This window comes from Trichoderma ghanense, assembly GCF_004382785.1.
Source record: "Trichoderma ghanense strain CCMA-1212 chromosome Unknown scaffold_11, whole genome shotgun sequence".
Lineage (NCBI taxonomy): Eukaryota > Fungi > Ascomycota > Sordariomycetes > Hypocreales > Hypocreaceae > Trichoderma > Trichoderma ghanense.
Genome location: NW_027395674.1, coordinates 75,875 through 91,101, shown reverse-complemented (window position 1 = coordinate 91,101; position 15,227 = coordinate 75,875). Strand labels below are relative to the sequence as shown.

The window sequence follows — 15,227 nt, the reverse complement described above, 5'->3', positions numbered from 1 at the left end:
TCCAGACTCCGTAGGACTGTATCAATATTCTCCGGGGCTCCATGTCCAGCAGCGACCGCCCAAGGTAATCATGCGACCAGACGCTACCGTGGCAGAATCCAGTGCCTAGACCTGCTGTAGAATCGGTGCATAGCCTCGCCAGCCCTCCACTATCCGCTATCAGAGCTATCAGAGCGGCCCGTCACCAACGCTGGTGCTGTTACCAGACTTGTGCCGTCCAATCTCGAGGCTAACGACCAAAAAGTCGCCCTCCCAACTCCAACGACAAGCCATCACCAGCGCCATGTACAGAGACTGATTTCCGACCAGAAATTGCCAGTGACTCTGCTCATCCTCATCTTCACCTGCTCCAGCACTCATCTAACACCGACCCCACCGAGCCGCGCCGCCCACCAGAAGCCGAGATGAAGCCATCGCTCGCGGCCGTGGTGGCCTCGCTGGCTCTCCTTGGCCCAGCTCCAGCTCCCGTCCTCGGCGCCGGCATTGGCGCGCAGACGCAGCGGATGCCCTCGCCCGGCAGCGGTCGCAGCAGCGGCAGCGTCTTCCCCATCCTCACGAGGCTGCGCGACGCCGCCATTGAGCTCGTCTTCGGCCGCCACCCCTCCAAGGCCACCCCGACGGCGCCCAGCTTCTCGCCCTCGCGATACGCCAACCAGCTGGTGCTGCGCTTCAACGTCACGACCGCCGACGAAGAGGCCGCGCTCGCCGAGGCCGCCGCCCAGCTCCTGCTCGACATCTGGGCCTTTACGGATGAATATGTCGACATCCGGCTGGCTGCCAGCCAGGTGGCGCCGCTGCGCAGCCTGCTGCCTCGGTCCCTCCACCACTCGCAGTCCATCCTGATCCCGAACCTGGCGACGACCATGTACCGGACCATGCCTTCTGCTGAGGACAGCGCCATGGCTTCGGACAAGCTGAGCTGGGCGCTGCTGGAGCAGCCGCGGTCCGTCGATAACCTCTTCTTCCAAGACTACCAGCCTCTGCCCGTCATCGACCGGTGGATGCGCCTGCTGGAGGCCATGTTCCCGTCGTACGTCAGATACATCACGATAGGCAAGTCGTTCGAGGGGCGAGACATACCCGCCCTCCGCGTCGGAGTGCCAGAGCTGGCCGACCCCAGCAAGCCGCGCAAGATGATTGTCGTGACCGGCGGTCTTCACGCCCGCGAATGGATTTCCACCAGCACCGTCAACTACGTGGCGTGGTCGTTCATCACCTCGTTTGGCAACGAGCCCATGATTACCAAGTTCCTCAGCCATTTCGACGTCGTCTTCATCCCGGTGGTCAATCCGGATGGCGTCGAGTACAGCTGGCAGGTGGACCGCCTGTGGCGCAAGAACCGACAGCCAACCAAGATGCAATTCTGTCGCGGCATGGACCTGGACCACGCCTTTGGCTTCGGCTGGGATCACGCCGAGGCCTCGGGCGAGCCGTGCTCGGAGAGCTACGGCGGAGAAGCCCCCTTCCAGGCGTTCGAGGCCGGCGAACTCGCCAAATGGGCCAAGAACGAGACGCAGCACAACGTCAAGTTCGTGGGCCTGATAGATCTGCACTCGTACTCGCAGCAGGTCCTCTTCCCCTACGCATACACTTGCTCCACGGAGCCGCCCAACCTCGAAAACCTGGAGGAGCTGGCGATGGGGATTGCCAAGGCGATCCGCCTGTCCAACGGAGAGTCGTACTCGGTCACCTCCGCCTGCGAGGGCGCCGTGGCCGTCAAGGACTCTCCCGACCGCCACCCTGTCTGGCCACGCATCGAATCGGGCGGCGGGTCCGCCATTGACTGGTTCTACCACGAGCTGGGCGCGCACTTTAGCTATCAGATCAAGCTTCGGGACACGGGGAGCTACGGCTTCCTCCTCCCAAAGGAGTACATTGTTCCGACGGGAGAAGAGATGTTTGACGCGATGAAGTACTTTGGCGACTACCTCCTGGGAAACAATGGGATTGAGAAGTCGGTGAGCGAACAGATGGAGCATGTCACGAGTCTGGAATTCGACGACACTCAGGAGACGTTTGCAGAGCTGCGGCGACGCAGGTTGCGAAGGTAGAGGCGTGAGACATGAGCAGGGTCTCATCCTCATTATCATTCTTTCCATTCTTTGTATATTGTGGTATCCTTTTCTTTATCTATTCTTTTTTTTTTTTTTTACTAGCACATGATGGAGAAAGCCGTCCCGCTCATAAGGTGTGAGCACACATCTGCAAACAGACGCCCCCAACAACCGACGACGAAGATGCTATCGGTGGATCAACAGATGATGAAATGAGGGCCATAATCAGGAGGCTCTTTGTTGCAAGGAAAGGAGGGCGTAAGAGCGTTTGTTACCCAGCGTTGTTCTATAGGGGAATAATGACTCTATATTAATTGAAGAGAATTTTGATCGTTACTACTGCTACTACTATCATACAAGACGGCTAGGGGCTTATTTTCCCGCGACAAGGACGTAGGAGGTGTAAGCGGCCATGAGCTTCAAGCTCAAGTCTGCCACGCCAGCGAGGTATGCGCCACTGGGAAACGAAGCAGCGTCAGTTTACCGTCAATTCGGCCTTGGACGATGTTGTTCAAGGAGAATAGGAAGGGGATTGGGGGGGGTTTTTCAACTTACAAAGTCCTGCCCTTGGGGCCGGCGGAGCTGGTGTAGCCGTAGAGGTAGAGGGTGCGGCCGACGGACCAGGTGGCGCCGAGGACGGCGGCGGCAACGGGGAAGTGCAGGCCGGAGATGAGGAGGGCGCCGAGGGCGGAGGGCTGGTTCTCGATGAAGTTTGCGTGGGCGCGTTGGGCTGAACAATGATGAGTATGATTGTGTTGTTGAGGGTAATGGCGATGAGTAGAGGGGAGCAAGGCGGAGCACGGAGAGGCGGTGGGGGGTAGATGAAGAAAGGACGATGGAAAATGAGATTGAAATTGTGGGAATGCGATGCAAGGATGATAGTGTGAGATTGAGGGTTCAGGATAACATACCACAGTTGAATCGATACGCGGCAACGTCCTTTTCGGCCTGCTCGTGGGTGGCGTAGGCGTTGGGGTAGGGGATGTTGCTGGCCTTGCGGAGCTTGGCGGTTCGGAACATGTGGAAGGAGTTGACGAAGAAGGTCGATGTGGCGGCGGCCAGGACGAGGCTTTTCAATTCATGTCAGTGTATCATTCATCGTGATGTTGATTTTTTGGTGTTTTTTTTTTTTTTTTGTTCGTGTGGGTGAGTTGAATCGGGGTGATGTGAGGTGAGGATTCTTCCTTTTACGTACCCGTAGGAGTCGGGGACGGCGAGAGTGATGGCCATTGTGAAAGATTTAATGGATGATCTTTATGAAAGAGTAGTGAGATGAGAGAGTATAGAAGATTGTTGGATTCGTGAGCGTCTGGTCAATGAGTCTTGAGCCGTTTCGTGTCGTGGGAGCAGTTGGTCCATTTAAGCGTCTGATGATTGCCGCTCCGCGACACCCCCTGAGGGACGCAGGGAACGGAGACGCGTCCATCGTGTTCCACCCGCTACTACTGCCGATTTCAGGTCCAACTTGTATCCGAATGGAGTCGGTTATACGCACTACTGTCGTAAGTCTGTATGGGCTACCTAGCATCGCTGTTTTGGTACGGCGTAGAAGCTGGCCTTTGTGTGTACATGTACGGAATGCGGAGTGGCTCCGGGTCCAATGCCTGGCTAAAACGACCCATGACACAAACGACTCTCTTCTCGATTCGCCCTCCAGTTGTCCTGCTTACTACTACACTTACAATACTAGGTAGTTGTTCATCATGCTGCTGCTACCTCCTTCTACGCGAGGGGAGGAACGCCAAAGAATAGGAGAGAAGACTGATGACCCGCTAACGGCAAGTACTCGCAGAAGCGCAACGTGGGCAAACAACGACAGCAGTTTTCTGTGTTGCAACCCCCCCCCCCCCCCCCCCCCTGACGCTATAGCTGGGTTTCAACTAGGCGTCTTTAGTTGTGGGTTGCGGCGCGATGAAGAATTCCGAATGCCGGCTTTCTTGTAGGATTTTGTGGATATGCGTTGCGGAGATGGATACGTACTATCTTTCTAGGAGAATCGGGAGGATCAATTGGACTATTCTTGGATGTTGTCTTGGGCTGATGCAGATTCGGAGGGTTGTGATGTTATTGCAAGGTGTGTTGTACTATATGACTAAGGTAATTAGAGGTGAAGGATTACTTCAACGTCTAGATGCTGTTTTTAAATATGCCGTGGAACAGAATCTCAGCTTGTAAGTGGACTACCCAGAGACACGAGGACATGGAATACATCAGCAGCCAAACGTAGACAATAAAAAAAAAGACTCAAAACAACATGCACCACTCATTCTCATGCTCCTTGGAATCACTCAGTGCGCCTTGTTCTCTGGCAAATTTCAAGGCTTCACACCATCCGCTAGCAGACTCCTATAACACGTTATACTTTACCCACACTCACTCATTCAGTCAGTATAGGAGAGCTCAAACAACAGCCTCACCTCCTTACCACTGAATCCTCCAATTCATTCGATACGCAAAAATGCGTATTAGAAATCAATCCAAACAGACCAGTTCAAATCTCGATCCGTCAAATTCATTAGCCGAGTCCTGCAAACTCCTCCAGCCCGGCATTTCAACATCCGCCGACGGTCCGTATCGTCCCATCGGATCTTCGCCTGCTAGTAATAACGAACCCACTCTCTCCGCTTCCCGCAGCCACACAGACAAAGATCTCACCCATACGCACTTTATGCTGCTTTGATCCAACACCAAACCATCACAACAGCACATTCTTGTCTGGCACAATGAATGACAATCACAGCAGATACATCAAATTGAAGGAACAAAGAAAGCCCGCGTCATCTCGTCAGCCTGGGCTCGCAACCCTCGCTCCTCCTAGACGAGCCCCGAGCCCACAAAAGTCCGCAGCTCAAGATATCCAAAGTCCGCTTCTGGGTTTCGCCTTGTATTAGCATGCACATGGCACCGGCATTGGTAAAAAGGAATGCCGGAAATGGAGAATCCAGATTTTCCTCTTCCAACGTAGTACTAGTAGAATGGATATTGCAAGCCAAATGACACCCACCCCCCTGAAGGCGGAGTATCATCCCCTAGAGACCGGCGTCACATCAATGGAGTGTCACATATACAACCACCGAACATCGCCGCAGCCGAATTATTACCAAAGAACGAGCATCGCCTTAGAACCAAGCCCATGATACCCCATGATAACGGCATAGACCATCACCCCGTGCACCTCTCCTCCGGCGGCCGCCACTCCAAGTCCAACCCCTCAAACACCCTCCTCTCCGCCGTCTCCATATCAGGCGCCGGCCGGCCCTCGGAGCTCTCCAGATCCACCCATTCCCCGTCCGCCCGGCTCCTCACGCCGCTGCTGTCAAACTTGAGCCCCAGCCGCGCCTTGCAGTATCGCCGGAGGTCCCTCTGGAACGTCGTCTCCCCGCTCCACCCGAGGATCGCGCAGCCGGCCGTCTTCCAGGGGCTGATGATAATGTCCACCCGCCGGTGAGGCCCCACCTGTTCCCCTTCCCCGGCCCCGGGATCCTGCCAGACGACGAGGGCCTTGTCCAGCGTGTCGAAGCCCGATCCCGAGGGGCGGTCGTCGCCTTTCCACGCGAGCGGGGCTTGCCCGCGCTCGCTGTTGCGCGTCCAGATGCTCAGGATGTGCGTGATGAAGCTGCTCTTCTCCAGGCTCGAGACGAGCTTCTCGATGATGCCCAGGGTTTGCGTTTCGTCGGGGTGGCTCAGGACCACGTCGACGTCGCCGCTCGTGGGCTTGCCGCGCCGATAGCTGCCGACGACCGTCATCTGGAAGCCTGGGTCGACGCGGCGCGCATGGGCGAGGATGACGCTGGAGATGGCTTCCGTTTCTTGTCGCGGTATGCGGAGCTGGAACTCGTCGTAGAACTTGACGCCAATCTGCTGTACCCGACTCAGAGAGTTCCATCCATACTCTACGATGTCATCAAGATCTCGCCATCCTGGAGCAAGATAAAGCAGTGAGTTAGCACATTCTTGAAGCAATCTTTCAGAGGAAATCACACCCTTGTTATAGAAGTGACGAGCCGTGACATCCCCGACTCCCCATATCTCGTAAAACATCTTGAGCACAGCCATTTCGGTGTCTGTCTCCGCCGCCCTGGTATCGTCGGTAGAACCCGTAACTGTCCACTGCTGATACAGCCTGGCAATCTTGGCACCGCATCCAGGTAATCTTTCAATCTCTGTTTCGAGGATCGTTCATATTAGCTTCCTTTAAACCACAGGCAGCATACGAGGGGAGTATCAGCAGCTACATGTATGATAAAACTCACCCTGCGGCCGCTGTATAGCATATGGATACGCAGCAAGGGAAGCAATCGAGGTAGAATACGCCCTCACGCCAATATGGTCCCCCCGCAAAAGCCTCAACGTGCGAATGGCCTTGAGCTCCGCGATAAACGCAGCATTCGGCGGGTTCACGGGCGACGGCCGCTGGCACGAATACGTCGTGTGAAGATACTCGGGGATCGGCGGCAGAGGGATGTCGTGCTCAGACGTCGTCTCGTGGTACAGCGTCGGCGGCTCGGTCCGAGCTCGCCCGTTAGAGGTGGTTGAAGAGCTTGTTCCTGGCCTTGATGTGCGCTTTGAGTAGGGGCTGGTGTTGTGGATATTCTTTTGGTCTTCTCTTGCGCGGGCGAGGACTGCGGAGGGAGATGATTTGGCTGCGTGAGAGCGTCGGCTTGCTTCATCTTCTTTCCGGGACTTGGAGGTTGCGAGGCTTGAGTCTTGTAGAGGCTGAGACGAGACCTTTCGCCCCCGGTAAAGCAGATAGTCCTGGACAGGCAGCGCAACGCCGCGCTCAAGGCTATCCAGCAGCCAAGCCAGCTTCACCACCAAAACAACATCCTCCGGGCCCCCAAACACATCCAACGTCCCATCATATCCCTCATCCTCGTGCTCTCGACTCCCTCTCCTCTCAGACTCCATCAGCTTCTGTCGTTTCGATGGCACATCCACCACCGCATCACTTCTCCCCCGCTTGCCGCCCTCGCCCTCGCCCTTCCTCCCCTCTCCCTCAACATCCTCCACGGCCACCGGCTCCGTCACGAGCTTCAGCCGCCGCAGCTCAAACAAGGCGCGCTCCGGCCTCGAGATCTTGCCCACGATGACGCGCGCCTCGCGAGCATCCTGCGTCAGTGAGGGCACTCTGGCTTCTAGCTCGCGCACCTCGTCGGCTTCTAAGTGCGTTGGGAGCAGGAATATGCGCGGCAGGTCAGGAGCCATGGCGCGGGGCCTGAAATGAGCTCGACGTAACAGTCATTTCTTCACAGAGAAAGAAATCAAGTGAATCTATTCCGATTTAATGGCATCGCGAGTGAAGAAGCTGCCTTTTAATCCACTGGCAGCGTTTGACGGTTGGTGTTGCTGCTCTGGTATGAGATGCAAGGTTCCAATTGGCTCATCATCACGTATACGGAAAGGAATTGCCCCGCTCTTCACAATGGTGCTAATTAGGTAGCTGAGATTGGCCAAATAGGGAAACAACAGCAATGATTGTCACAGCAACTCAAGTCATGACGGTGCGATGATGTTATCCAACTACATACGCACAAGCATTCTACCAACGTTTTGCCTGGCAACATAATAGCAGCGGGTATTAGGTCTGGAGAATTAAGCAGCTCCAATTTTTAGATCTGCCGGAGTCGAGTCCTCTCCATGTGATCCGTTCAAAAACCGCTGGTGATTATAATACCAACTTCAACTGGTGAGCCGAGAACGCTGACGGCATCAGGCATTTTTAACCCCTCCCCGTAGATTCCCACTCTCCTGTGCCTTTATTTTTGCCAGGATCAGTTGCCTTGGTCTGTCTATGATTCGCAAAAGTAGATCGGAGCGGACGTGTCAGATTAAACATCCTCAAACTCCAGCTCATCTTCGTCCTCCTCGTCCTCAATGCCGCTCTCAGTCTTGATAGCCTCAGTCTCAACCTTGACCCGCTTGTTCGCCCTCTCGTCCGCGCTGTCCTCGACGCGTGATGCATCGGCTGATGGTGCCTCGGATGCCTCAACCTTGATACCGGGCGTGCCCATGCCAGAGTTGTTGCCCGTCGCCATGACATCCTCAAACTCGTCATCTTCTTCCTCCTCGGAACCGTAGTCCTCTTCTTCGTCTTCCGCATCCGCTTCTCGCGCCAACATGGCCGCCTGCTCTGCCTTGATCTTTTCAAAAATGTCATCAATCTGCGTAGTAGCACTGTTGTCGACCAGGTTGCTCTTGGACTCTCCTCCAGCTGCCTCCTTGCGCAGCCCCAAGGCGCCAGCCTCTGCCGTTGCAGAAAACGACTCTCCCGTGATGGTACTGTTGGACATCCACGATGGAAGCGCGTTCTGCTGCGCAATCTTTTCCTTGCGCAGCCGTTCGGCCTCCTTCTCGGCCTCTGACGGCCCATCTGACGTGGATATGTTGACGGCGATGGACTGTGGCCCCACGTTGGCCAGTCCTCGAACTGCCATGGGTCGCGATGAGCCATCGTCGACGGGTATCGTGGCTGCGCGTTGGTGCGTAGCGTCGCGGACCACCGGTCGGGCCTTTGACAAGGCGCGATCAAAGTCGCATTCCGGGATATGCGCCGCATCGATCTTGGGCAGCAGCTCGCTGATGAACTTGAACTGGTCGTTGAGTCGGGTCGACTGCTCGTGTCCGCCGGCATTCCGATCCGCCTCAAACGACAACGGCCGGCGGCACCGATGGCAGAGGAAGCCCTCGGGCCCCACGCTGTCCAGGACCTCCATCGCCGTCCATTCCGCCTTGCAGAAGGAGCAAAAGTACTCCTTCTTCTCATTGACCGGCACGGTGGTTCCCTGGACCTCCTTGTCGATGTTGTACACTCGCCACTTGATGGCGTCGATGGTGTGTCGGTAGTTGATGTAGTACCATGTGCGGTTGCTCGGTCGCGGGTTGCCTGGTCGCAGTTCTGACCTCGTGTGACTACTCAAAGTAAGCTTCCCGTCCGCGATAAGAGATGAAATCCGGTGGCTGAGAGAGAGTCGTGGAGCGTACACTGTCAAGAAACGGTCCTCTCTAAGCTTTCCGCAAATCTTGTGCAAGTCTTTGGTGTTTATGGCCATCAGGTAGGCAAGATCGTCATCGCGAAGACTGTGCATGGTTTCCTTTCAGTTCATGTCTCTTGCTAGCAAAGATCAACTACCCGTCGAGGAGGCATACGCTTCATGCAGAATCAGTGCGTCCACGACGAGGATGTCTCGCGTCGAGTAGAACGCCCGCATCACGGCCTTGATCAATGTCACTGCGAGATCCATGATGTCGGCCAGATAGCTTCGCTCGTCTATTCTCTGCGACAGAGGTCCTTGGTGTAGTCAAGGCAGCGAGTATATCGCGAGGCCCGGTCGAGAATGCAGCCGTCTCGAGAGGCTCGCGCGAGGTCGTTTTGCGGTGGCTTCAGTTTCGATGCGAGCATGCGACTCCTCGCAGAACCGACGCGGCAGGTTCAAGACGACGAAAAGACGTGATATTATGGGTTACCGAGAGATTGAGGAAGTATCACACATGGAGAGGCGACGCTGTCTGTGTTTGTGGAGGAGAGAACCTGTTCATCGTGTGTGGTGGAGTGCAAAGAGCATGATTTAAGTCTCGGCCTGTGGCTCTCTCGCTTTGTCCGGATTAACCTGCAGAATATACGCACACCGGCCTCGAACCTTGTTCTCCCTTGACCCTCGGTGGCTTTTCTGCTGCGATGAGGCTGCGTCTCCCAAGCAACGCAAGCCCAGCTATGCTCTTTTCATTGATGATGCTCGAGGTTTGCAATTTGGCTGCACATGTGAAGCTTGTCGCGTCGGGAAATCTTGCGCTCTTCTGCCTATCAAACGGCCGCGATTCCAAGGCGACCGGGATGCGGATTATTACTAAGCCCGTGTGTGAAGTGCGCAGCTTCTGGCGACCAATGACATCGCGTCGCATTCAGTGATGCAAATGGGAGTTGATTCGGACGACGCAAAGATGCTTTTTCTTCTTTCTGCTCCGAACAAACCTCCCCATTGGGAGTGTATATACATAGAGTATAGTCCTATACGCTCTGCACGCGACAGTCCAAAGACACAAAGGTGCTTGATCAGGACGATAGGCGACCAGTAGCCTCATCCGAGGCATCAGGACAACATACAAGAGGGCAGAATCAATCAACAAGCCAGAAAATAAAAAGGGAAAAGACACTATATTCACCCAAGCGCCAAGTATCATAGCTCGTTCTCCAATGGCGAGGCAGTGGCGTCGCTCATGAATTTCCTGAGTTTTCCTATCCAGCCTGCCTTGCTCTCTTCTACCTGCATACACCCCCTTTTCCAGTCGTTAATATTGATACAGAACAAAGAATACCAGGTTACCCTGCGCATCAAGCATATTTCCTGAGCTATAGTAGGGAAACAGAACGGGTTAGCTTTACTTGCCAACAATGTAGAAAGGTGAAGGGAATCATGAGACTTACATCCAGTGTCAGCGTTCGGGAGCTGTTCACCTCCTGATCACGATATACGCCGACAAGACTCTCGCTGTCCTGGAAGAGACCGGCCTTCAAGCTGATGACGATAAACTGCATGCCAGGGCCCGCGTGCTCCCGGATATACTTTTTGATCTTGTCCACGTTGGCATTGTCCAAGGCGGCGTCCACCTCGTCCAGAACGAAGAACGGACTTGGCTGGTAGCTGTGGATGGCGAACAGAAGCGCCAGCGCCGCCATGGTCTTCTCACCACCAGACAGGTGCTCCATGTCTCGGAATCGCTTGAGCGGCGGCATGGCGTGGTACTTTATACCTGACAGATACGGCATGTCGGTGTCCTCTTCAATGTCCAGGTAGGCCTGACCACCAAGAGGGTAAGCGTCTGACCGCGTGAGATCCTTGTAGACGTTTGAGATCTGCTCTTGAATGTGGGTAAAGGCCTTGTTGAAGAGCTCGTATCGTCGCTGCTTGATGTTATTGAAAGCTTCTTTGGCCTTGTGAGCAGCATTCTTGGCGTCTTCGTATTCTTGGTCCGTTTGCTTCAGCCTCGTCTCGACGCTTTCCAGCCGTTCCATGGCTCTCATGTTGGGATTCAGCTTCTCCAGCTCCGCTGTGAGGGATGAAATCTTCTCCGTCAGTGCTTCCTCGACACTGGGTTCGCCAGACTCCTTCAGGTCCGGCTCGAGACCATCAAAGTCGATCTCGATGCCATGATCGTCCAGCGCGATATCCATCATGTCGTCGTCTCCGCCATCGACATCCATGGCGTCAGGATCTTGCCGCAGCAAATCGTCTTCCGCTGGCAAGTTGTCGAGGGCGCCTTCAGTCAGCGGAATTTGAATCTGCTCGAGCCGGCATCTTCGCAGAAGCGCGGATTTGCTCGCGCTGTTCTTCTGCACAGTCGTCTCCAAGGCGTTGATCTCCCGCTGACAGGCCTCGATATCCTTGCTGCGTTTTTGCAGCTCGGCACGAGCCTCGCTGACCCTCTGGTTCTTTTCCAGCTGCTCAGCCTTCAGCTCCTCGAGTGTCTCCCGAAGGGCTTCCAGCTCGTCCTTGTCTTGGCTCATTGAATCTTCAATGTCGGCCTTTTCCTTGTTATACGTCCGCATGTCTTGCTTCAGGCGTCTGATCTGCTCCTGTATCCTCTTGATGCGAGCTTCCGTATCGCTGTGGCGCGTTACTTCCCACTTGAGGCGACTCTCTAGTCTCTGCCTCTGAACCTCATACTGGTTTCGCTTCTCGGAGATTTCCTGTTCCAGTTTGCCTTGGGAAGCTTCGTACGCGCGAATGTCGCTGTAGCCGAGCCTCTTGCAGAAGCCGTCAAAGACTTCATCCTCCACCCGTGCAATGGCGTCCCTAAACTCCTGGACCGTCTGCTTCGTGCGCTCCAACTGTGCCGCTTGCTCCTCGTACTTGGGCTGAAGCTCCTGGAGCTGCTTCCTTTGGCTGTCCAGTTCGCGCTTCTTGCTCGTCCAGTTCTTGTTCAAGGCCGCCAGCTCCTCCCTAGTCGCCGCCAGCCGCCGTTCGAGTCCGTTGAGCTCGATTTGTAGAGACTCCTCCTGGGTACCCCGACGATCCGCCTTGGGGAGACGGTCAATCTCGCTCTTCAGCTTGGCAGCCATCCGCTGGAGATTCTGCACATCGGCTTCTTCAAACTTGCGCTTCCCGCCCTTAGGCTCGGGACCGCGACCGCCAGTCATCAAGCCCGCCTTGTGAATGATGTATCCCTCCAGTGTAACGGCCTTGACGGGGATTTTCTTGTCGTAGCATATGTGCTTGGCAATGTCGAGTGTGTCGCACACCACAGAGCTGCCACATGCGTACGACATGGCCCTCTCGACCGACGCATCAAAGTTGATAGTGTCAATCGTGAGTCTGGCGCCGGCAAAGCCCTTGACTGCGGTATTGACGGCATTGACCTTGATGTTGTCCAGGGGAATGAAGGTCATGGGAGGGAACCGCTGCTCCTTCAGGTACTGAACGCAGTCCACACCAGTCTTCTCGGTGTCAACCACCACGGAGTCGAAGTCTCGTCCCAAGGCGACTATAACGGCTTCGTCGTACTTCTTCTGCTTCGGTGTGCACAGGTTTCCAACGCGGCCGCGCACGCCAGGGAAGATTCGCTTCAGGGTCGTCACCATCTCCTTCATGCGTGCCTCTCGGTCATTTTGGCGGCGGCCATCATCGGCTTCTCTCAGCTTCCTGGCGACATCCTCGAGCTTCTCTTCGAGTTCGGTCCGTTTCTGGTTGGTCCGCACTCGTTCTGACTGGAGCTGGTTGAATTCCTTCTTCTTGGCTGCGATCTCGTTGGAAATCTCTTGCGTCGCCGCTTCGGCAGAGCTTCGCCTCTCCCCAATACTGGTGAATTCCGCCTCCAGTTTCTCAATGGCCGCAGAGATACTGTCGACCTTGCCCTTGAGACTGTTGACAGTGACCTCGTCCGCTTTCCTTTGCCGCTCCAGGTTCTCCAACTTTGCCTGGTTGGAGCCAGAGCGGGCCAAGACCTGGGCTCGAAGGGTGTTGTACTCCTTGCGGTCGTCGTCGCTGATGTCTCGGCCGGTCTTCTTCATCTGCTCCTTGACGTCTTTCTCAAACAACTCCTGAGCCTTTTTGACGCTTCCGATATCCTTTTGGACCTTCTGCACAATGTCGGTCTGTTCCTCGAGCTCCTTGCCGACTTTCTGCGCCTGGACCTGCAGCTTCTCAATCTGCTGCGAGGATTCATGGATCTTCTCGTCGAAAGGAACCAGAGCGTTTTCCTTGTCTTCGATGCTTCTTTCCGTGCGTTTGATGTCCTTTTCCACCTTGCTGACCTGTCTCTGGACGGCAGATTGTTCCTTTCGCGCTGCTTCGAGGGCAGTTTCGTATTCCTCCACGTTCCTCCGCATCTCCTTCAACTCTTCGTGGTGTTCTTGAATGGCGCTGCTTGAATCGTCCATGGCTTTTTGGAAATGGTACAGCTTCCAGAGACAGTGCGTGACAATGGCCGCATCTCGCTCTTCCGTCTTCTTCTGAAAGCTGTCTGCCTCCTTCTTCTGCTCCCTGTACTGCTTGATCTCGGAGTTGATGCCGCGGCGGCGGTGGAACTGGAAATTCTGATTCTCGGCGGCTTGTTCTGCCTCGACCTGAAGCCTTTCGTACTCGGTTTTGTATTCCAAACTTCCCGAAATCTGCTCAATGAGTCGCGTGAGGTCCTGTGGAGATTGCGAAGCAATGGCTTCAACGTCGCCCTGGAAGACGAGAAAATTGCGGGCTTTTATCAGGATATTCTCCGCCTCCAGAGCTTCGTTGTACTGCTGGGCCGTGACCTGTCGATCGTTGATGCGGTACTCGCTGGCTCCCTGGCTCGTGATGGACCTCTTCCACCTCTGCTCCTCGCCGGCGTCGTCTTCGTAGACCGCCATGACCCAGGCGGTCTTTGGGTCGCCTCGAGACGCCTTGTCGTCGTCGGCAAAGTTGGCGGCGTCGGTGGTTGCTTCAGCTGAGCCATCGTCGTTGATTTTTGAGGTTTTCAGCACGCGCCCGCGATAGACGAGCTCCTTGAGGTGCGTGGATCGCAAATGTGAAGATTTGATGCCAAGGACGAAGGAGATGGCGTCCATCCTATGGCAATCCACTGTCAGTATACCCACCAAATGGTGTCGCAATGGGCTGGAGGAAGGCAGCTCACGAGTTCGATTTGCCCGATCCATTGGGCCCGATGATTGACGTGAAGTAGGAATCGCCGAATAGGAGGACGTGGTGGCCCTTGTAGGACTTGAAGTCTGGGAGCGCATCGTTAGCTGGGGCCTGCGAACTGATGCGGGGATGCGAGAAGACATACTGTGCAGCTCGAGGCGGATGAGTTTGCCCATGATGAACTAGATGTAGCTGCGCCGGCAGCGGGAGCCCTAGCAGGTCAAGATGCAAAGGCCAACGGAGCGCTGGCGGCGGTTCGACTCTTGCGACCTGGAGCACGCGCAGAGAACAATTCGAGATGCTGACAACACCACTCGAGCTGAACGGGGATGGTTCGGTACTCGTCGCTCATAGGCGGTGGCGCGTGTTTCACAAGTATCTCGAGCAGGCCGTGAGAGCGCAGCCCGTCATGCTCAGAAATGCGAGGCGGCGCTGCGGGAGTTGCGCAAATGCGGGATGCAGTTTTGACGCGTCGCGAACTTGCGATTATGGATGGATGCCAAGCAGCTCACTGGACTGGACTAGAGCGAGCAACACCACTAACAAAGAGCACCTGGGCTAGTACCGGAGCGGTAACTGATGGTGGGGTAGCCCTGGAAAGCCGTTCGTGAGAGAGAACATGGATGGATTAATGGTACCTCCAGGTTCCGACGAGTTGCTGAATCAGCTCACGTGATCAAAGTCGCATTCATCAATCGCTTCAAACAATGCTGCAGCACACAGCTGACTCGAGCTTGGAGCTGTCGCCTTGTTAGCGCCCAGGTTGCCGTGGCCGCATCTCCTCCAACCAGAGGCCAGAATGGCAGCACCTGCTATGCAGCAATGGCTCTCGTCAGTTTACCTTACCCTCCTCGTCCTGTATTTGGTAGAAGAAACCAGCCATTCGGTGGGAGGTCAGGTGGACGAGCCACGTTCATTGTTCAAGTTTTTTTTCCCCCCGGGCCGTTGTACTCTTCCGTACAGAAGAAACTGTTCGTAAGACACAGAGATTCAGCACGTGGAACACAAAGGGTGCAGCTCTCTTCTTAGGTAAGGTAGGCAGGTACTTACCTATCTATCT

At 55.4% G+C, this 15,227-nt stretch overlaps 5 protein-coding genes across 5 annotated transcripts; 1 reads left to right on the top strand and 4 right to left on the bottom strand.

The window, feature by feature from the left end:
- Nucleotides 1-404: 404 nt before the first annotated feature.
- Nucleotides 405-2,051, top strand: CCMA1212_008012 (Putative metallocarboxypeptidase ecm14; the record flags this gene model as incomplete). Its single annotated transcript, XM_073705168.1, has 1 exon — nucleotides 405-2,051. The coding sequence occupies one exon, from the start codon at nucleotides 405-407 to the stop codon at nucleotides 2,049-2,051; it is 1,647 nt and encodes a 548-aa protein (XP_073556344.1).
- Nucleotides 2,052-2,426: 375 nt separating this feature from the next.
- CCMA1212_008011 (Microsomal glutathione S-transferase 3) lies at nucleotides 2,427-3,284 on the bottom strand (the record flags this gene model as incomplete). The annotated part of the gene is made up of 4 exons (XM_073705167.1): nucleotides 2,427-2,511; nucleotides 2,610-2,784; nucleotides 2,966-3,123; nucleotides 3,250-3,284. The coding sequence occupies 4 exons, from the start codon at nucleotides 3,282-3,284 to the stop codon at nucleotides 2,427-2,429; spliced, it is 453 nt and encodes a 150-aa protein (XP_073556345.1).
- A 1,932-nt stretch (nucleotides 3,285-5,216) lies between these two features.
- CCMA1212_008010 (DNA polymerase type-X family protein pol4) lies at nucleotides 5,217-7,259 on the bottom strand (the record flags this gene model as incomplete). The annotated part of the gene is made up of 3 exons (XM_073705166.1): nucleotides 5,217-5,974; nucleotides 6,038-6,217; nucleotides 6,308-7,259. 3 exons carry the CDS (start codon nucleotides 7,257-7,259, stop codon nucleotides 5,217-5,219), a joined length of 1,890 nt encoding a protein of 629 aa, XP_073556346.1.
- Nucleotides 7,260-7,882: 623 nt separating this feature from the next.
- Nucleotides 7,883-9,295, bottom strand: CCMA1212_008009 (Transcription initiation factor IIE subunit alpha; the record flags this gene model as incomplete). Its single annotated transcript, XM_073705165.1, has 3 exons — nucleotides 7,883-8,963; nucleotides 9,036-9,131; nucleotides 9,201-9,295. 3 exons carry the CDS (start codon nucleotides 9,293-9,295, stop codon nucleotides 7,883-7,885), a joined length of 1,272 nt encoding a protein of 423 aa, XP_073556171.1.
- A 1,088-nt stretch (nucleotides 9,296-10,383) lies between these two features.
- Nucleotides 10,384-14,343, bottom strand: CCMA1212_008008 (Structural maintenance of chromosomes protein 1; the record flags this gene model as incomplete). Its single annotated transcript, XM_073705164.1, has 4 exons — nucleotides 10,384-10,401; nucleotides 10,477-14,092; nucleotides 14,160-14,253; nucleotides 14,313-14,343. 4 exons carry the CDS (start codon nucleotides 14,341-14,343, stop codon nucleotides 10,384-10,386), a joined length of 3,759 nt encoding a protein of 1,252 aa, XP_073556170.1.
- Between the last annotated feature and the right edge of the window lie 884 nt (nucleotides 14,344-15,227).